The sequence below is a fragment of the Cupressus sempervirens genome, chromosome 3 (genome assembly GCF_028749045.1).
Source record: "Cupressus sempervirens isolate cs-2001-9-10 chromosome 3, ASM2874904v1, whole genome shotgun sequence".
NCBI classification, from domain to species: domain Eukaryota; kingdom Viridiplantae; phylum Streptophyta; class Pinopsida; order Cupressales; family Cupressaceae; genus Cupressus; species Cupressus sempervirens.
This window is the reverse complement of record NC_143120.1, coordinates 500,648,876-500,671,576: the sequence shown is the minus strand read 5'-3', so window position 1 is coordinate 500,671,576 and position 22,701 is coordinate 500,648,876. Positions and strand designations below refer to the sequence as shown.

Sequence of the window (22,701 nt, the reverse complement as noted above, 5' to 3'; positions counted from 1 at the left end):
ATGGTTATTATAATTAAAAGATGAGATACAATATAAGCAAACATGATTTCTACTGAAAAACTCTAGGCCAGTAGCAACCCAAATGTGTTAAACTGACCCCTTAATCGAAGGGTTGAGTTTTTGCATGATACGAATGCCTCAAGCAAGTGCCCTAACAATGCATGTAGAATACCTTTCTGATTCCACAATCCTTAAGATTTAGTAAAAAAATGTACAGTTGTACAGAAGACCAGCATAAGCTATCAATGATCCTAAGAAAAACATCAAATGAATCTCATGTTCTTTAAAAGTTTCATATTTTACATCTACTGGAAATCATTTCCCATTGGAAAGTAGCTGTAATCCTGAGATAACCTCCAATGCAACCTCTGCAACCTGCCGGTTGCTTGAGTTTTTAAGATTACAAACAACAGATTTTATTATTTTTATGTCTGATATAGAAATGGAAAGCACAGCAGCATTTTTTTCAATGGAGTGTTGTTCCTTACATGCAGCAGAAAGAGCATAAAGTAGACGCCATTGTAGACGTGAGGAAAAGGATTGATTCTGTCGGCCAGAAATTGTCTCCAGAACCTTTCCAAGGCATGGAAGATGGGAAAGCAGACTTAAGGCTGCTACTTTTGGAGCTGCCTTGCAAAAAAGAAATAAACAGTCTGCAGCCAAGTCTGAAATTTGAGATTCGTGATTTCCACACAACTCCAAAAAAACACCAATATAACTTCCAAAGTCAGTGATGTCATTAATTGCACACTCCTGGATGTTCATATGACCAAATTTTGTACTTATATCATTACCAGGCATTCCCACCATGCCTCCAGTTTTTCCTCTATCAGCACTACGACTCAGAAAAGACTGGCATAAAGATAAAGTTGGCTCCAAAAAATCTTCCATCTCCTTTGCATTGACAAACTCAAGTAAGGCTCCAACCCTCCTCACTACTTTCAGCTGTGAAAGAATTTCAGTCCCCACTTCAGGAGCAGATGCCAAAAGAAGACACAGTCTAACATTATTGACATTTGCATTTGAAAGATCTTCACAGAGAAATTCAAAGAACTGTGACACCAATTTAAGTTGAAGAATTTCAGTAACTCCTATGTATTTCAGATCCAAAAGCATAGCAAGAAGCTTTTGAGCATACATGGGAATGGGATCCTCATCCTCAATGAATGTTGTATATAGAGGCAAAAAATATTTTTCGGCTATTGATTTCAGATCCCTAACTCTTCCATCATCTTTTTGTGTGTCTGATATCTCATCCAGGAACAGTACAAGTGCATCAAACAGAATTTTCAAGCATAAGAAGCGGGCGTCTGCATCTGTATTGTTTTTATATAAAATGGCAAGACTAGGAATTACTTGTCTTATAAAAATCTCTGAGTAGTCAATCAGAATGGATGACTCCTGCACAACCAATTCAAGTATGCGCAGCAGAGTTGACTGAAAATCCTCTCTACCCTGTACCATTGGAAAATGAAAAAAAAATTGTTAAAAACAACTTTACACTTAACTGCCCAAAAATTTGGATAATGCATATGATTTTCTCATCTACCTGAAATGTTGCACTCTCAAGATGTTTCATAAAAAAAGCAAGCCGTTGCAAGATATGAACAGTGATAATCCTTTGCTTGAACACAGGGCTGTTGAAAAGATGGAGTACAACAGGAAAAAGATGGATACTGCTTCTAGGTTGAGTCCGACCTGTATATGGAGAAGCAGCCCCTGCCCGCTTACCATTAGACAGCTGTTGAATATCAGTGGTAATGCTGTCCAGTATACCTGGCACAGTACTAGCTACTATCTGTACAAGACACTCCATGCCTTGTTGCACATACAAATCTTTTTCTTTTGTCATTCTTTCTATTGCTGGCAACACTTTTGCATTGCACAATGAGGGTAACCATCTGCGATTAGCCTTACAAAGAAGCGCTGCACAAACAAATGCCTTACCACGAAGCACTTCAGTTTGCTCCAATAATGACACAAGATTGGGAACAAGAGTTTTCTCCTCTAATAGAGAAAGCATATGCTTACCCATGTTACTGATCATATTACTTCCAAGAAGGGCCATATTAATAAGATTTATATTAATTTGTTGCTCCCTTTGACTTCCCTTCCCTAAGCCAGCAACAAGGTCTTTGAATGTCAACTTTTCTAAAACTAACTGAATGTTGGGTGGGCTGAAACGAACCAAGCGTACAAGACAAGAGCCAGCTGTTATTCGTAAACTTTCTTGCTTCGCTGGGGCTTTGAAGATGTAACACAGGTTCCCAATTACTTCATTGCTTGTAAAGCGTACAGCCCACTCACCTCCCTGGCTAGCAATGTTTTCAATAGTTTTCAAGGCATATAGCTGTGTAGAATCATCCTCTCCTTTACGTAAAATAGATGAGACAAGCCCAATCAATGCACTTGGAACCTGCCACAAGTACCAGAAGTTGAATAAAGCTTTAGACTAGTATTAGTTATTTAACAAAAGTAATCCTACATACTGATCAATACCACGAGTAAATTATCCACACAATACCACCCCAAATAAGCCTCCATAACTTATATTTTATAAAATGGAGGCTGAATGCCTCACGATGATGATACTTGTAAAACAAGAAAATTTCTCACAAAAAGCTTTGCAGTTGGTAAAAAGGATTGAGGATAAGAATCCCAAAACTGGTCTATTGACTATAAGTCACCATTCCCACCTCATATTAACAACCACATAGAGGCGCATGGGTGCTGTGCAGTGAAATCCAGGGACCTGCACACCCACCCCCCCCCAACCTCGAAGTACCTGTCCCTGCACTGGGTACTTGGAGTACCCAAGTACCCCCCACCTCCACCATTCGGCAACCATGCCGCCACTAGAAAGGGTACTTGAATTTCTATTTGAATTTTGATTTTTGAATGTTCTACTGGATATGTACTATGTTACTATGTTGAATGTTTAATGGTTCTGGTTCGTGTTGCAATATTTCTATGCTCAAGTATTTCAATTTGGTATGTTATACTAAAAGATCATTTTGTAACTAGTATTTCAAGCTCCATATGTATTATATACAAATCCATATGTATTATATACAACACCCCCTGCCCTCCCGCCACCATTAGCCCACTGTCCTCCACCATCCCAAAATTGAGGCCCTTTGTCCCCCCATCCCAGAAACTCTTCCCACCGTACCGACTTCTCGACATACCCCAGTACCGGTGTCAAACCAGTGCTTTGTGGATCTCCTTGCCTTGTCACTATTCACCAATGTAAAAGCTAACTAGTTCATATCAATGGCCATGCATGGAAAACGATAATCGCAATGATGACTTGGTACTAAAGACACCTATTTAGCAAAAAATCCAAATAACAATGCAATGTAAAATACACCCACTCCCTCCCCATTGCCCTCAAGCCACCCCACCGCAACCCCTTAAAATTAATCGATGCAAAATTTGATTGCACATGTATACCAGATATAAATAGCACAAGATTTAAGAGCTAACCTGCCATGTAGATGGTGATGACCGGCTATCTTTTGCTGGACTTTCCAGACCAACAACAGCCTTTGGAGAATTTTCACTCTGAGTGGAGATATAGAACAGAAGTTCACCTAAGGCTGCCATAGCAAATCTTCTCACTTTTTCCTGCTTATCTCGAAGAGCATCAGTTAGCACTGAAACTATACCAGAACTTGCCACTTCATCTTCAATAATAGTTGCATGTCGAATCAACAAACCCATTACAGAGACAAGCTGAACACGTAGGGCAGTTGGTTTAGATATTCTCAGCATCTTAACAAGCATGGACAATACTGGACCATTGATTAAAATGTTGGCTGCATCCACATTGCTACTTAGGGTCTCCAAATATTTTAAGGCATTCTGCTTTTCCCCAAGAGTTGTGCTGCTGCTGATACTAGAATTTATACGACCAAAGAAACTTTCTAGTTTATCTTGTGAGAGTTTCAAGAACTCGGAAGCAGGGAGGGCATCAAATGGAAGCATGCGTGCATCAAGAGCAGGCTCAGTAGCCTTATCATTTTTCCTGGTGACCATGATTGGCTTCACAGATAAATCAGATGGATGCCACAGTGCTTGTGACAGATTAACAGAGACTTTCGAAGGATCTGCATTAGCTGGAGAAACGGAGACATCTTTAACCATCTCACCAGCAAAGCCTGCAGACCTCTGACCTCGTCTTTGAAGACCAAGACCAGGAGGAGTTGCAGCAACATCTGGATGGTCTGTACGTGAACAATATTCCACATCTTTCAAGGAATGAGGTTCAACCTTACTATCCTGTGAGTTATCAGTTGACACCTCACAGGCATGCTTTTCTTGTTGTTCCTGGTCATCTTGTGTCTCGGCAGCTGAGTCAGATTGCATTTGACGCTTAACTTCAGGATTAGAACCTCCAGAAACCAAATAATCAGCAACTTCATTCTCTTCTTGAGTTTCACTTTCAGCATTTTCTGCAAAATCCAATTCAAGGTCATGGTTTTCTATTTTGACATCACTATCATTTTCAGAGTTTTTAGGTAAAGGTTTCCTGTAATTTTGACCCTCACTCTCCCTCTGTAGATTAGTCTTCACTATCTTTGATAACCTGAGCAAATTTATTCCTGCATTTGGTTTGCTAGATAACACTTTCATGGCTGATGCATCAGAAACTCCATTTGAACTTTTTATGCGATGATTTTGAGCATTCTCCATATTGGGGTTGTCTTTAGTAGGAGTTAACAGTCCTTTTGCCCGTAGTGCTTCACTTTCATTTTGCTTGTGAGCTCCAGGAACAGCTTGCTTAGAACCTTTCAAAAACTGATCTCTTTCTGGTATATAATTTTCTGCATTTTTATCACAAGTTTGAGGTGCAGCTGACTTTGAACTCAACTGAAGTAAATTGCTGAAGGCAGGCTCAGAAGGTAAAGATAATACTTTGAGTGTCATTCTCCAGAAAGTGTGTTCTCGAAGCTCAGACCACTGCATTCTCTCAGCTGGATCCTTCACCAATAAATGGTTAATCAAATCAAGCAACTCTTTGCTTGGATTATTTGGCAATGGTGGCGTTGAATCAGATATTATAGATTTAACCAATTGAGTAAATTCATTAGCAACAAATGGTGGCCTTCCGGCATAGCACTCATACAAGACACAACCAAGTGCCCAAAGATCTGAAGCAAATGAGTGCACACCTCCTTCCTGAAACAGTTCTGGGGCCATATAGCAAGGTGTACCTCGTTTTGCTTGTGGCAACTGCATAAACCACAAAAATATGTAAACATGGACATTCAGGTCAAACCATGACAAACAGTAATTAAAAACAAGTTATAAGTGTCTGCATTTTTTCCCCTCTTGGGACATTACAAAACAGCATAATAATAGAGAAGAACGACCTGAGAAACAGAGTTTTTCGAGATATCACTGAGCCGCCTTGCCAGGCCAAAATCACAAAGCTGAAGCATGTAATAAAGCATTACAAGTTATATTCTGATTATAACACACAAGCAAATCATGGAATTTCCATTGAACTAAAGATATAATTAATGCATATGCGAAAACAAAAACACAAACACAAGAATGTAATTACCTTCAGGCGACCATTTTCATCCAGTAATATGTTTGATGGCTTTAGATCACAATATATTACACCCTTTGAATGCAAAAACCTGAATATAATTGATTAACAACATTTAAAAACTGAATTCAAATAGATCCAAAGTGTTGTACATGATGCAAAGGTCAGTGTGCATTACTGTAATGCTTGGACCAAGTCACGTGCAAAGTCATGTATAGATTCCTCTGGAAGCTGGCTATCCTGCATGGAACAATTTGTAATATCCTGTTATTTTGAGCGGAAACAGATTGAGAAAGGTTACATTGTTGATGTGCACTTCTATTTTTTTGATGTCTCTGCTACAGGAAATTAAAGTGCATAACAGTGACTAGAAGTCAAATTTCAAAATGGAAAAGCCTTACGTCCCTATCATCAATATTCATAAGCTAATTGTGTTAACGAGAACCAATTGTCACCAGTATCTCGGGCTCTAGCTGTTTCCATACTATATAGGATTATCAACATATGCAAGATCAACTTTAGTCCAATAATTTTCAAATAGTCCCACTTAACAAAAAAAACATGATGCTTCCATGTTACGCATCTTATACCAACCTATGGTCCTAATGTTATTGGTTTAACAAAGCTAGCCAAGTTGCTAAACACAATAAAGCAAAGAAGTCAAACAACAATATACCTCATTTAGGTCCAAAAATAGACGTTCAAGTAAGCTTTTTGTGTTAATATAGAGGAAAAAGATTGTATAATTTGTTAATTCAAAAGACAGATATCGTGATTCATAACATCAAGCACTACAATTAGCTTCTGTTTGATATGTAAAGTAATGGAATCAAACCAAGCGTAGGCACAACACTTTTGTCTGCTGATTAGATAATGTTCATAAAAAAGGTTGGAGGTAAGCCATGTTTTCAATTTTTAATGTACTCAAACATCAAAAAAATCTAAAAGACACTAACATGCACACCAACATTGCAAATGTTCTTATTTGTTGTAAATCGACTATACACGTGATACAATAACTATTTTCAAAAGAATATAATCATAAGAGAATGACAACATGAGATCAAAATTATGAACAATTTATAAGAGGACAAAATATAGACATAGAACACCAAAGGTTCAAATTCCTACATCAAGGGAGGGAGGGAGGAAGGGATAATCTGACCTCCTTCAAAGGAATCAGTTGAATTACGTAGCAGTGTATGCATATACCAACATGTGTGTTAAGATTATAAAAAAACAGCTTTTAGGAAATTATTTAAAACAAACAGTAAAGAGATTTGACATGCTACTCTTGCAGAATCCACCTAAGGGCCCCACACACAAGCACATGCATGTATGCACAAACAGAGTAAAATCATACACAAGTTTCTATAAAATCTTATGTTCCTCAAATAAAAAAAAGACATCCAAATAACAAAGCAGTGCAAGCTTATAGTGGGATACGCATTTGAATACTTAAATACCATTTGTGGGAAAGCATTCACAAGCCAGAAATAGGTTTTTGATGACATTTAAAGTCAGACTGTAGGTTTATTGCAGTGTATAGATTATATAAGAACATATTCAGTTTGTGGGAAAGAAGAGGAAAAGAATGGATTTGATAATGTCATTCTTGCAGACTCTGGAATCCACTAGTGAGTGTGTGTGAGTGTATATGCATTTGCGCACATCTGTGTTTGTTATTTTGTTTGGGTCTCTCTCTCTCTCTACACTCCAAATATAGACAAGCTCCTAAAAACTTTTATCTTCCATAAAGACACATCAGCAGTTTATGTTAATAGCAATGTGCATATTGAAACTAAAATTTATATGAATTTCAAATAAGACTCTTGCAGCATCCACATATGTGTGTGAGAGAGAGAGAGAGAGCATTCTCAACGTGCTCTACTATCTAAGATATTTGTATGCCTTACATGACCCTCGGACAAAAGAAGTGCAGGCATTAAGAGTAACTTTTTGGAAACAATTCAATATCAAACTGCCCTAGTCTCTAACACAAAAACATTATTTTGTATGTTAAGCAAGGGTTGGTTATTAACAAATAATATTTACAGAAAAATTTTAACTGTTATAGCTCTGTACATAATTTTCTTTGTTAAGAAAAAATTGATTACTAAGGAAAACAATCTACAAAAATTCTTACCTGCCGTAATAATGTTAGAAGATCGCCCCCAACACAGTACTCAAGCACAAGCCACAGATGTGCAGAAGTTTCATACCTAAAATGGAAAACCTATCAGATGCAAATTTAGAGTATATTTGTGCACTGTGTTGCACTTATGCTCCAAAAATGTTTCAAAATCTTTCCTTTGCCTGTATGGATGATCTGTTTTTCCTTCACCTAAATTAATGTGGAAAAGACAAATCTCAATCCATTACCAAATTTACAATTGATTTACAACATGGCAGAGGCCTCACATATGAAACAGTATGGCAATGAAAAGCAGGAGAAATTACTAGGCTACAAAAGGACGAGAAATAAGAAACACAACCTATCACCACTAACTCACCATGCATAAAACTTCAGAACATTAGGATGGTCTAAGGAATGAAGAGTCCGCACCTGCACATAGGCCAGAGCATTTAGAAATTGATTTTAAAATCAAGATGATACACATACTACACAAATTGGTGCAACACAACTTCAAGTCTATACTGGTTAAAGGAATATAAACGTCCACTAAGTAAAATATAATTGACCATTCCAAATTTTAATGAACAATTTTCTCCTTAAATAGAAGGAATGTTTATGCATCTGTAATTAGCTTTATGTAAAAAATATAGTTATACAGAACATTCAACCTCATTTCATCAATCACTATAGCCTATTTGTATTGTTCTGCAGAAAAGCCTGGATATTTTTTATTTTCCAACATTGACTTTAAAGCCAAGTTGCTATTTCCAGTTTAGATCCTGGTTTAGTTCAGGGGTTGGATTCGAGGATCCAGCAAAAGCAAGTTGAGTTCAGGTTTGTCCGTGATAAAAAATAATGAAAATCTAAATAAATAAATTGTGTGTGGGGGGGGGGGGGTGTGGGGCGGGGGGTGAATCAGTTGTCCAACTAAAACATATATCAACCTTAATTAATCTTAACCATGTAACCAAAGTAAACAGCAACCATAACAAGATGCACATACACAATTACACCAGATTTGTTAGCTAGGGAAACCCTTGATCAAAGGGAAAAACCCCGATGGGAATGATGCCCACAAAGATATACCGATATATATATATTCCTTGCTAGAGGATGGACCCTGTTAGGAGTCTATAAACACATTCAGTACATAAGAGTCCCTGTTAGGAGACTTTGAATCCTTGTTTGAAGATTTCAACCCTGTTAAGAGTTGTAGAAGGCAGAAGGGCCCACTGTCCAAACAGATTCTGGAGCAAGACCACTGAACTTCATTGTCCAACTGATCTCTCAAATATTCCTTTTAGAATAATTGTTCGTACTGTGCTTTATCCTCTATCCTTTGTCTTGTCAACCAGACCAATCACTGTCAGACCTTGTAGACCAAGTCACAAACCTCAAATCCACATATCGAACCTTGGATCTCAAAATAAAACCTAGGCAATGAAGTTTTCTCCAACTTCACTCTGCTCTACTTATCTTCGCATATCAACCTTACTCATATTTGTTCTCCTCTTTTTACTCTTCTTCCTTGCTTCATATCTTCTTACATAACAAAGGAAAATGTCCTTCATTTAGACTGAGTCCATAAAACAATTCCTTGAGTCAGCTATTACACCTTCTTAATTAATTATTATAGGACCTCATTAAGAACACATTTTACTTAGCGATAACATCAATTTGTCACCTTGTAACTTGAATAACTTTCCTCATGTGTAATATTATGACGAGCGAGCTTAGCCACATCATATCCAGAATGTCTTCTACACACCTTTAACCTTGCTTCTCAAAATAACAACTCTGCTAAGAGATATAACAAGTTTACCAGAACATGCTTCTGTAAACTCTATCTCTGAACAGTCTTCACCAAAACTTGCATAACTTCTTCCAAACTTAATATTCTTTGCACCTGAAGTTAGCTGCATATACCAGACACTTAGTAGTATCTCCCATTAACCTCGCTAGTAAAAATACTCAACGATTTGTCCGTACCAACTTAATCTTTACCGTTGTTCTTCTGTTAGATACCACAGAAAATTGCTATGTTGACATCAATGACAAACACAGTCATGAATGTAACATATCATCATGATAATGATCTAAATCATGTTTCTACAATACTTTCCCATAGGAATATCATCCCATGCTTCCAACAATAAATATCAACCTAAAAAATTGGCAAGAGCCTACAACACAATTGTAAATTGTGAGCCTCTTATCTAGGAGGTTTTGGGATTGAGTCTATTCAAGCTTAGTAAATAATAATAATTAATCACAGCACATAATAATAATTAATCTTGGCTTCTGCCTCTTACCGATTAAAAATATATATATCAACCTAAAAACAGGAATTAGATATAGAATTATATATGCTTTATTAAATAATTTAAACTTTCAATATATAATTTAAATTGGAAAGATTAAAAAATAAATTATAGCATAAATAAGTGTTGTACATTTTAAATATATTACTGTTAAAGTAAGCTTTTGGTATCATTGAGACCATAGTTTGCAAACTCCCCAAGTTGCTGAAAACTCTCTATTTTTTTGAAAGGCAAAAACTCACAATGGTGATATTGCTATTAGGATTTAACTGTGTATTTTTTGAGTCAAACTCATTGACCCATGTTTCATGAGTAGTGACTCACACAAATTCATCTCTCATGAGAATAAATGGAACACTTAGCACTCATTGGATCTAGGTGATGCTCACAGAGGTGTAGCACCAGGATTTCATGGGAGAGGTCACCCATCCCAGTAAAACTCACAAGTTTGGCTCACATTTTTATAGACACAAAAAAAGATGGGTCAAAATGCTTATGCAGGTAAAACGTTGGTTAAAATGTGTTTTTCACGTGTTGTTTTTGCTATAAAACCATACATCTTCTCTTTCAAGATGTCAAATTTTAATTTAATACATCCTGCAATTGAATTTTACAAACAAGTATGTTCCTTTAAGAGATGTTGTGTTTCATTATTTCTAAGTTGTTGAGTTCTGGCCAAGTTGTCATCAAGCTTTCTCCGAGTTTTTGCTGAGTTGAAAATTTTGGGTTTGTTGAGTACCCTCCCAGTCCGACTATGATTGATACCATCGTTGCTAATTTAACATAGGGTTAACATACTATAACAAGAATAGGAGGGTACATTGCTAATATAACTTTCCCACCTGTGAACTGTAGAAGTCCATGTCATCACCTCTGTATATTGGCAAAAGAGGTTTATCAAACCCAAATGGCTCTTGGCTGAAAGGCAATATGGCAATTAATGGGCATTTAACAACCCTAGAAGGACTCTCAATGAAGAAGGATCACCATAGCAAGGAGCTTTGCAACAGTATGAAGCCTCCTGTGGTCTCCAACAGAAGCCTCCACAAGCTTATGTTACTTGTTAACCATTTTATATTGATAGATCACCACTGTACCACAATAGTAGCCTAAATTGTAACAGAACAAAACATTGGGCGGAGGCAGACCTCACAGACTACCAAATAATGCATAAACTTTCACACGTTCGCTGCAAAATTAATTAAATGCTATTGGATTCAGCATTGGTTTGCACATTTTTGTCCAGGAAAAGCCATAGTACAGATAAGTGCACCCTAGCATAATCCAAAAGGACACTAATCCAGCAGCTAATTACAGTATGATCAGACACCAATCCTGGGGATGGGGAGATGTGACAGGCAGGGAATATAGCTTTAAAATAGATAAGTTCACCACCAGTCCAGATAATTTACAGAATAAGTTAACTCCATTTACCCTAATGAGATGATAGTATCCTTGATTGAATGTAAGGGGTAACTCGTGCCAAAACCTGTCCTTTTAGTTTCATTTACTATGTGATTTCTAAAGTCTTGATCTGAACAAGCATTTTCAAAATCATTTTAAACATTAGTAAAATAGTAATGTACACTTATGTTTTCATCTAATTAAAGTACCACCAGCATAGAATGAGCCCATTATAATATTCTAATAAAACAAGGACAAGGACAAGGCCTCGGTGAGTGGGGATCATCTCAGCTCAATGAATGATTAAGACATAACATTAGAGCATACAAGGCATTATATCTTTCTCTGCACTGTACCTTCTTTAAGATTGGTTTATGTTTTATTCATTTCAATTGTAAAACCTTCTCCTAGCTCTTCTGAACTAGGTAATTGTTCTTGTCCAAATATTCTTACTAAGTGATATGTTTAGGGCCTTGGGCACTTCAAGCACTCAGCCCAAATGTAAAGCCATTGGATGATATGTCTCTGGGTTTCTTTCATTTACTCTGATCATGTGGACATAAATTGCCAGTTTGAGACCAAACGAATGTCCATGTGACAATGCATTGCATCTCAAACAGTCAGAGCCAGGAAGAAATACTCGTTGAGTTTGACAGAAAGGATGTCTTTTGGTTGTCATATCATAGATAATGGCAGTTCATTTGGAGATTCATTTTAAACATAACTAAACCAGGCACAGAAAGGAAAGCTACAAGAATATATTCATCATTTAACTATTGATGAAACCCGTTACCATAGAATATATATGTTTATTTGTTATCCACGGAGCAGAGTATAAAAGTCTAGTGCAGTACCATGATGAAGAAACAGATATGAGCCCTCCCAGGTATGCTTTCCATGTTAATTTAGCTGCAATATGATATCTCAAATCTGAGCACGTCCAGTAAACTCTGAATGGACCTTCTTATCAAAAGGTTCTCTAAGAGGACAATCCCAAATGTTATCGTCTAACGAAAAATATACAAGTTTAAATTCACCTTAGACACAGGTGCCATAATCCCAGCCGAAATGTCAAACGAGAACGAAGTACTAACTCATGTCTGACAGGGTGATTTTAAGTGATAACCTAACCTAATGGGGGTGCTTTCCAGCATGACCAAGGTTTAAATTTCAAAAAGAAAGTCTCATACTTATCCTAATTTCAAATGTGGCCTGAGCTGAAATCGATCTATAATGGGGCCCAAGCTTATACCACACCGAGGTACAGGTAGTCCATAACCGCACAATGGATTTAGAAGTAAACTGATGCATCCAAGCCAAGATCCCCAGCATAACAACGTATGCGCATTAAACCCAAGATCTGTATACAAGAATACCAACCTGGCCCAGCAATCACATACATATTCAGTTTAATCGTTATGATCAGTTTTATCTGTTAAAATACTGATCCGCTAATACCTACAGGGCAAAACCTCACGAACACCCTATGTCGACAGCACTATGTTTCATGGATTTCTAACGTCAATCAGATGGTACAAAAAATTGAACTTGATCTTTGTTTAAACTTAAAACGGCACTTACTTCTTGAAGCACCTTGCTCTTCTGGGACTTGTCCACACTCTTGATCGCATAGTATTCGAGAGTCTTCTTTTTCCTTCCTTTATAAACAGTCTGAAAGCCAAGCAACGAGAACGAGCCCACATCAGAACCAATATCTCAAAAGCTGATCCAATGAGAGACAAATAGAAAGGACAAGTAATCATGTGAATGGAATAATCAAGACAAGCTGTGAGGTAGGAATGTAGATACAGAATTCTTCCCCTTTCCAATGGCCTCGTATATGTGGTATTGATTCATGATTTTCGTGCATATAACAGGAATGGAGAGCTGTTATTCGCCGCATGAAAGTTGCAATGAAATCACATTTAGGGAGAACAGCCTGCTTGAAACCCTGGCTGATTCTGTTGAATCCGTCTGTAGAACGGAAACACTGCTCCCTGCACGAAAACCCCTCAAGCAGGGGTAAACACTGGTCGTCCCTGCTTGTGAAAAGCCCTTCCCACTCGTTCCTGTTCGTTTCTGGGAGAACCATCAAGTTGAACGCACAAGGCGGGAGATGGAGTTCAATTATTTGATCGTTGTGGAGGTGAGGTCATTTCACGTTTTTGTTTCTTTGTCTCTTTACCTGCTCCGCTCTTAGTTTCGGTAACACATGAATTCTCAATGTGGAGGATGATCATAAATAGAATAATTGACTCTCTATCAACAAACTTGGACAGAACCTATTTCTATTTTAATGAAATATAATTTTAAAACATAGAGTTATTATATAAATGTTTTATATGTGATTTTGATAATTGGTTGTAATAGTTAAATCTTAGTCTTTTTATTATAAAAGAGCCAAAACTAGGGGGTTGGCCCTTTACAACAGAAACAACCAACAGACAACTACACAAACTCCTAACGATTTATATCAAAACATAAGTATCAACATAACAGTAATTAACAATAATTAATAGTTATATCTTAGTGTTGTGTGTATGAATTTTAAAAGTTATTTATTAAAAATTTTATATGAGATTTTGATAATTGGTTGTAATAGTTATATCTTGGTGTTGTGTGTACGAATTTTAAAATAGCAAATATAGAAAGTAAATAGAGTTTTGCAACAATCCTAAAGATGAACCTATTGTGAGCTTTTAAGAACATGTCAAATTTGGATAATTGTATGGTTACGAATTTGTTGGATGCAGATGTTTCAAATATATATTGGTGTGTGTAAGAAGTCCTCACATATCCCCTATGAAAAGGGGTTGAAGATTTCTCTGTAAGGAAGGAGAAGATGTGTCCAATCCAAAATCGCTTTTTCAATGGAGTGGCTCCTACTTTGTGGGTTTATCAACATATTAGGGGAAATACAAGATCTATTGGCAACTTTGCATCCTCAACCTCCAAAGTAATTATAGAAGGTGTCGAAGTCTCTCTACCAAACATTTTCTTGGATGAAGTTACTTTATATTTTATCAAATACACTCATCAATAAGTTTTTCTCTTTGAAACCTAATGTGGATCTTGTTTGCCAATGGGTTAAAGTTTGGAAATTAAAAAGCAAGTGTGTAAGTGAGTTCCATGGTAGATGATTTGTTTCTCTACAAATTTGTTATTAAATAATGTCAAGTAAAGGTGTTCTCTAAAGGATCTTAGTTTTTTCACAAATGAAACTATAATGGTCTTTAGCTCTGCAAATGAAGACCTAGGTTTGACCCAAAAGCTAACCTCCTCTTGAATATTAGAGCCCAAATGTTTTAAAAGCATTGTGGACTCCATTGGAGTTTTGGTTATTGTTGTCAAGGTAACCCTACAAAAACTTTAGTTAGTTTTTGCTTGGCTTTATATAAATGTTTAGATGAACAAGTTATTGCCTTTAAAATCCCCTTAAATTGTTAGAAGTAATCCTTAGTTGGTAAAGGTTATTTCATTTTACTTGTTAGAAAATTCCTAAAGAATCCCTCCAAATCTTTTATCATATAATAGGGTTGTCATATATGTCAACGTAACTCATTTATTATATTCCTAATATGTAGAATATGTGTAGATGTCTCTTTATGAGGATTGCGATACTTAGCATACTCAGATGATGGTAGATGGCATCCTTGAACTTGAGAGTTACATTTGCAACTCCACTCTTGTATCCTTAGATTTGAGAGTTACATTTGCAACTCTGCTCTTGCCTCTATTTTCTTGAGGTGTTTCTCTTCTTTATTTTCATTTCATTTTTGTTTATTTGTTTATCTCTTTACGTGTTACTCTCTTAGTATTAGTAACATGTGATTTAGCTAATTAAGCTTTCAGGTTTCAAGAATAATTATAAATATAATAAGATAACATAAAGTTATTAAAGTTTTATATGAGATTTTGATAATTGGTTGTAATAGTTATATCTTAATGTTATGTACATTGTTACCACATTTTGTTTGCCCTGCCAAGTTTCAAAATTCAAATGTTACTTGTCCAACGGCTAGTTCCTACAATTAGTATTATTTAATGCCAAGCCCTATGTTATGTTTTGCGGCCCGCAAAATTCTCTGCCATCGGATCAAGGCAGATCAACGAAAGGCGCCATCGCGCTATGGGAAAGTTGCGCAATTTTTACGTTAGCGACATCACGTCCAATTGACGCATGTCTGGTGGGTCCAGCGGCAGGCAATCAGTTCACAGGTCGAAAAATTTTCTACGGCGTCAAGTCGCTATGTCGCTATCGCGCGTTGGCCAAAAAAATTGCATAGCGACATAGCGCCTGACGGAAAGTGTTCATGGTGGGCGGTCAGTTACTAGAAAAGTTCTAAGGCTGACAATTGGTTCATGGGCCCAGTGATTAGCAGAAGGAAGGATGTGCAGAGTACGAGATGGTCCTGACCGACAGATTGAAGTTGATCTACGATGGGCGCCATCACGTTATGGACAAGCTGCACAAGGTTTATAACAGCGACATAGCACCTGGACACCACGTGTCCCTCAGTAGGGTCAAAGCAGTACGATCCCTCCAAGTTGGTCCCTTGTCTGCCAAGAAATGCTTCGTTAGACCAATGAGGAACTGCCACATGTGCCAAGTCGGGATACGGTCAGTGCATGGGACCAGATCTTCAACACTTTCAGTGCAGTCAAAGGTTAAGATCTCCACCGTCGAATCAAGGCAAATCGACGGCAAGCGCCATCGCGCTATGGAGAAGTTGCCCGACGATTATGTTAGCGACATGGCACCCTTTCGCCACATGTCGATGGGGCCAGGTCTCGCCAGGGTGCGTTTGTTGAGATGATGATAGGTGTGCCGACAGCAGAGGATCAACGGCAAGAATTTCAGGCGAATAAGTTGGGTACCATTCTGTACTCGGATTGCCCAGTTGGAAGGGTCCTTGATCCACGCTAGCAAATCAGAACATGTTGCGTCTGCAAGGAGGGGTCACTCAATGAGTCGAGGTAGTACAAGTCACCAGGATGATGCTACGCAGACCAGTGTAGGGACGCCACGTGTATTATGGGGCCAGGGTTTCTAATGTGATCGTTGAATCAGGGCAAGTCTTTCGTGGCCGTAGGATCAGCTCAAATCGATGGTCAGCGCTATGTCGATTATCAAAAGTTGCGCGACGAATATGATGGCGACATAGCGCCTGAAGGACACGTGTACTCATGGGTCCGGAGATGTCAGCGAGGATCCGTCAAACAGTTCAACGTGGCCAGTTCCTATTCATCGATGCACTGACATTGCGCCCTTTCGCCATGTGTCAGCGAGGCCCGGTTGTAATAGGTACATCGGTCAGTATCACCAGGTGTTATTCAAGTATGGTGCAGTTGCTAACGTGGCGCCAAATATGATGGGCTCAGGGTAAGAACAGCACGGGTACGACGAGTCTTCACAAGTTAACAGTTAGCGGTTGGAGGTTACGGTTAATAATAATAGTCTGAAAGGTGGCGCGGTTAGTCTTATAAAGAGGGTCAACCACGGAAGACTCCCCGGGTGGCAAAATGAAGAGAGATGATTGGCCCGCATGGCCCAGCTGGCTCGTATAGTCTGTTTGACTTGCTCCGACCCTGTTGGTTCATGAACCAGGAAGTAAATATAATCGATTTTATCCTGCGATCCGATCTTCATGATCAATCCCGACCTACCCGAAATGAATGCGGGGCAAAAAAAAGAACACTCCACCATCTCAGTCGATCCATCTACTGTGTCAGGATCATTCATTGGCACTGCTTCTGTCTACTCGAGACATTCCTTCAGTCGAATATCTGATTTTGTACTTCAGAACCATGCTCGAGTGTGATCTTTGATCGGATATTTTTTGTATGGGAGCTTGATGGCAGTGGTTGAGCAGTAAATGCAGAGCCAATTTCCTCAGTTATGCCTGAACTATAAAGGTAATTTTGTAATCTTTTCTCAGGGACTCTTTTCTGATTTCTCTGATATTGCTCTGCAACTCTTAGTGTAACATTCCCTGTGCCTCTGAACTAAATGATTCTCTGTTTTATCTCCTTCAGCCATTAATGTGTATGTGCATCCCTTTTGCCTCTCATTGGTGTATTGTTGAGATCTGTAGCCTGCATATTGTATCTATTTTGCCTACTGGATAATATATAAGTGAGATTCCTCTTTCCTTGTGTTATTCAGTTTGGTTTCCTGATCTGCATGAGGTTATTAGATCAAAACAAGTATGTATGTGTATATCCTTAGTTTCATTCTGGTTCAGTAGTGCATATATGGGCAGAAATGGGTCTGAACACTCTATCTTGGTGCATCACCTCCATAGTTTAGGTAGGGTAGAGTTGTTTTTTGCATCTCCTTCTTCCCCTTTTCCTTCTAAGAGTAGTTAGGTGTGCCCTGATAGTAAGAGGAAGCCGGCCTTCTCCGGAGACTCAACCTCACAGTTCAAGTCCCATAGCTTGGAGGTTGTTTCCATGTTTCACTAGGTTGTCCTCGCGCATAGGCCTTGGACAAGGGTGCAAACCTATGTGACAATAGTTTTTGGCACACCCGTTGAGACTACAACAACAAGATCAAACAAAAATTTAAAGTCCACTGGTGTCAAAGAAGAAAGAGTTTCAGAGATTAATGCTGGAGAGGTAGTGATGGTTTCAGTATTCAAGCCTTCAAGAGGCTGATTCTTAAAGTACTTGGCGACTCTGAACATCAACAAATCTGGTTCTAGGCCAAAGTTGCAAAAATTCATGCCCAGAGCTGAAACAAGGGCGTCTTCTAGAGGTAAATTTCAATATCAAGAGCTTTCTCTTTCAAATCCTAGAAGAAGGAGGACTAGAGCTTCATTATCACCAGTTAGGGGTGTAATAACAGTTAATATACCTGTAAGGTCTGTCTCTACTCCTCCTACTACTCGAACTCAGCCTCGATTGCCATTAACACTCATCAATAGAACACTTGTTTACATGGCACAGGCAAGGGTTCATGCCTTTGCCACCTTTAATGGTGGAAGTCCTCTATTGTTAGCCCAAAGACATGATATACCAGTATCTGCACTAAAGAGTATACCTGACTTTACTGGTGAAACTTCCATCTCCCCTTTAGAGCATATCCAAGAAGTAGCAAATGTCTGTAATATTCATGGTATTACAGAGGATGACGTTGCTATCAGACTTCTAGCCTCATCTTTAAAAGGAAAAGCATTACAGTGGTATAGAGGCTTAGCTCATGGTTCTATAACTAATTGGGATGAACTAGGAGCAAGATTATGCAAACATTTTGAGGATAGAAGTGACTATTTGTCACTTTTAGAGCAGCTAACTACAATAAAAAGAGCCCCCCATGAATGTATGACTGATTTTAATTATAGATTCCAAAAGACATGGGATAGAATACCTACTGCAGTGAAACCTACCCCTGGTAATGCCTTCTTGCATTACCTTAGAGCTTTTAATAGTGATATTGCCACTACAATCCAAACTATGGGAGGAGATACCTTACCTAATGCTTATGAGATAGCCATAAAAGCCGAGAACATCATGATACAAGGAGGAAAGTTGGCTCTAAGGCCCCCTATGCCTTTCTTTCCTGATGTTCCCAACCACCAACCAGCAATAGCCCCTCTTCCTACAACTTCTACATCACAAGCCCTTACTCCAGTTCCCCAAGCTTCCACATCCTCAAATGGGATAGATGAACTCAAAGAAATGCTCCAAGGTGTAGTGCTGAATATAGATAAAAGAGAGAAGACCCTGGATAAAAAAATTGCAAGAGCAGGGGAGGGAGTTAAAGGACCAAGGGAAGAGATTAGAGGATAGTTTTTCTCTAATACAAAAAATGAGTAACAAGGTGGTGGCCTTGGAAAGGCAGCAAGCTCAAAGTGGCAAGCCTCCCCAATTGCAATATCAAGCTCCAAGTGGTGGTAGGCTTCCTAATCAGTGGAATAGCTCGTTTGATCAGGGTAGGCAAAATAGTCATGCTTCTGCTTCAAGCTCAAATCAGAACAGAGCTATAGTCCCTCGGAATAACTTGGCCCAAGATCAAGATTTATGTCCTTCTTGCAACTATTCTTATGCCTATTGCATGTGCCAGAAGGCAGAATCTTATATGGCCCTAACTGTCCAAGAACCTGCAGCAAAGCAATCATACAAGGGGGATCATCCCAAGGAGGCCTCATATATTCAAGGACGTGATGATTGCTCTTTCATGAATCATCAGGTTGAGGAGCATTGTAATGTAAACCAGGATTTCATTTCTCATAACACAAGAAGCAAGAAGAGAGCTATGGAACATGCTGCCCCTCCTTCTCCTAAGCAGGCCTCAACTTCAAGTGCTACACCTCATGCACATGCAGAAAATGAACAAACAAGTACTTCACAACAGCAAAAGCAGGATTCTAGAAAGAAGGATGCAAGTGATCCTTTTGTTGCTCCATCTCAACCTCTTATAAGTGCAGCTCCTAAAGTTTCTACCAAAGTTCCTAATACACCTTTCAGTGTGGTAGAGCAAATGAAGAAGACCAATGTGAATATTTCTATGTGGGATGTTGTTGCCACCATACCAATGCAGAAGAGGTTACTGCAACAAGAATTAGAGAAGATTGAACCCAAGGATCAGCCATCTACCATGGAGAATGCCACAAGTCTAGTACAACCATCAAGGGAGGTGGAGACAAATAAAAAGGTTAGACCTCCTCCATTCTATGTTTCTCTGATTATAGGAGGCAAGTTAGTCCACAATTGCATGATAGATTCAGGGGCTAGTAGCTCAGTAATGCCTAGGTGTGTTGCTGATGCTTTAGGAATGAAATATGAGCCCATTGTTAGGGATGTGTTACAATTAGATGGTAGTACTGTCAAAACTGTAGGTATCCTTAGGAATGTGGAGATGGCCCTACATGCATGCCCTGGTTGCACTGTGATTCAAGACATATCTGTTGCTGAAGTCAAGCCCTATTTTGCTATTTGTCTTTCAAGGGACTTCACTGCTCAAATTGGTGGATTCATATCTGCTGATTGGTCATATATGTCATTTAAGACCAGACATGGAGCCAATGCCTCAATTAGAACAGAACCTCAAGCCCTTCATCACACTGAACCCTACACCCCCAACTTCATCAATATGAATTGCCCTATTCTAGAGATGGATGAAAATGACATAGTAAATGAACCTGTCACTTCCATAGCAGAGATTCCTGATTTCTTCTTGGACGAGTGGGCAAATGCATATCAGTTTGAGCCTATGTCAGAGACTCTTGAGACAGGCCTTAGTACATATTGCATAATAGAGAAAGAAGCCCAAGTTCCTGATCTTGTTGGGACTAATGATGATATAAATGGAATATGGAGTATGTATTTTGATGGCTCAAGGAATAGAAATGGATCAGGGGCTGGTGTTATGCTGATCTCTCCTGCACAAATAAGATACTACTTCTCATTTAGGCTCCAATTCAATTGCACCAGTAATGTGGCCGAGTATGAATCTTTGATTCAAGGTCTCTTACTTGCCCAAAAAAGACGAATTCAAGCCTTGAAAGTATATGGAGATAGTGAGTTGGTAGTCAACCAAGTGAGAGGCCAAAATATCACAAAAAATGGCCTGCTCAAGTCTTACAAACACAGAGTCTGGGATTTGCTTGAGGGCTTCAATGCATTCAATATTCAGAGCATTCCTAGGAAAGGAAATAAACATGCTGATAGACTTGCAGCAGTGGGTGCATCTTATGATGTACCAGGGAATCTTGAGGAGGAAAGGAAGCAACAAATAAGGGTGGTAGTGAGACCTGCCATCCCTGACAACAACACTCATTGGCAGGTGTTTGATTCTGATGAACAAATTGTGAGTTTCTTGCAGAATGAGGCAGAATTCTCAGATAGAAATCAGTCAAGACTACAAGACCAGTATGGTGATCAAATCATTCACCTCAGTTCTAACAAGTTGCCCAAGGGTCTCATTACCTTGGAGAGTGCCTTTAATCCTGATGATCAAACAAGAGGCAAAGGAATGAATCTAGCTGCAGAAAAGGATGATTATGCCCCAGTTACAATTGCTGATGGAAAATCTCTGAATATGGGGAAGGTATGTTCTGAAACTGAGCAAGAAAACTTCATTCATTTATGTCAAGAATTTAATGATGTATTTGCTTGGATATATGATGACTTAAAAGGGTTTGACCCTTGTTTGTTTCAACATACCATAGATTTAATTGATAAGGCCAAACCAGTAAGGCAAAAACAGAGACCAGTGAACCCTAAGATTGAGCCCCTAATGAGAAAAGAACTATCCAAGTTGATAGAGGCCAATATAATATTTCCTATCAAACACTCATCATGGGTAGCTAACCTTGTCCCCGTAAGGAAGAAGAATGGAGAAATCAGACTGTGTGTGGACTTTAGGGATCTTAATCAGGCCTCCCTTAAAGATCACCATCCTCTCCCTTCCATGGAGCAAATCCTGTCTAAGGTCAGTGGGTCAAGGAGATTCTCTTTTCTTGATGGATTCTCTAGTTATAACAAAGTGTCGGTTAAAGAATCTGATAGATATAAAATGACATTCACCACTAAATGGGGCACCTATGCTTATTGCAAGATGCCATTTGGACTAACAAATGCAGTTGCCACATTTCAGAAGGCAATGGAGATGGCCTTCAAAAAATTAATTGATAATTTTGTCTTAGTATACCTTGATGATATAACTATATACTCAAAAAATGTAGAAGATCATTTTGATCACTTAAGGCAGGTATTTCTAAGATGTAGAGAGTTTGGGGTTTCCCTCAACCCAGCCAAGTGTGTCTTTGCTACAAGTCAAGGAAAATTATTGGGACACATTGTATTTGAGGATGGGCTAACCATTGATCCAAAAAGAACAAAGGCAATACTTGCCCTTCCTCTTCCTAAACACAAGAAGGGGCTGCAAAGTTTCCTTGGTAGGATAAATTTTGTAAGAAGGTTTATTCCTAATCTTGCTACCATGGTGAAACCTCTTACAGCTATGCTCAAGAAAGGTATGGTCTTCTCATGGACCAAGGAAGGGAAGGAGAGTTTTGAAGAGATCAAGGCAGCCATAGCCTCAGCCCCTACTCTCATGAACCCAAATTTTGAGAAAGATTTCATCCTCTACACTTTAGGTGGTGAGTCAAGTATCTCTGTTGTCTTGACTCAAACAAATGACAAGGATGAGGAGCAGCCCATAGCCTTCTTCAGTGAAAGGCTTAAGGAATATGAAGATAAGTACAACTTTGTTGAGAAGCAAGCTCTTGCATTCGTCAGAGCCTTAAAGAAATTCAGACACCTCTTATCCCACAATA

The 22,701-nt window shown here is 38.6% G+C and overlaps 1 protein-coding gene across 1 annotated transcript; it reads right to left on the bottom strand.

The window, feature by feature from the left end:
- Nucleotides 1-246: 246 nt before the first annotated feature.
- Nucleotides 247-13,559, bottom strand: LOC149567369 (kinase family with ARM repeat domain-containing protein). Its single transcript, XM_089820548.1, has 10 exons — nucleotides 13,229-13,559; nucleotides 13,001-13,090; nucleotides 8,071-8,123; nucleotides 7,704-7,779; nucleotides 5,736-5,797; nucleotides 5,570-5,648; nucleotides 5,376-5,435; nucleotides 3,487-5,235; nucleotides 1,550-2,416; nucleotides 247-1,455 (listed from the first exon to the last, which is right to left on the bottom strand). Exons 1-10 carry the CDS (start codon nucleotides 13,274-13,276, stop codon nucleotides 316-318), a joined length of 4,224 nt encoding a protein of 1,407 aa, XP_089676674.1. The 5' UTR covers nucleotides 13,277-13,559; the 3' UTR covers nucleotides 247-315.
- Between the last annotated feature and the right edge of the window lie 9,142 nt (nucleotides 13,560-22,701).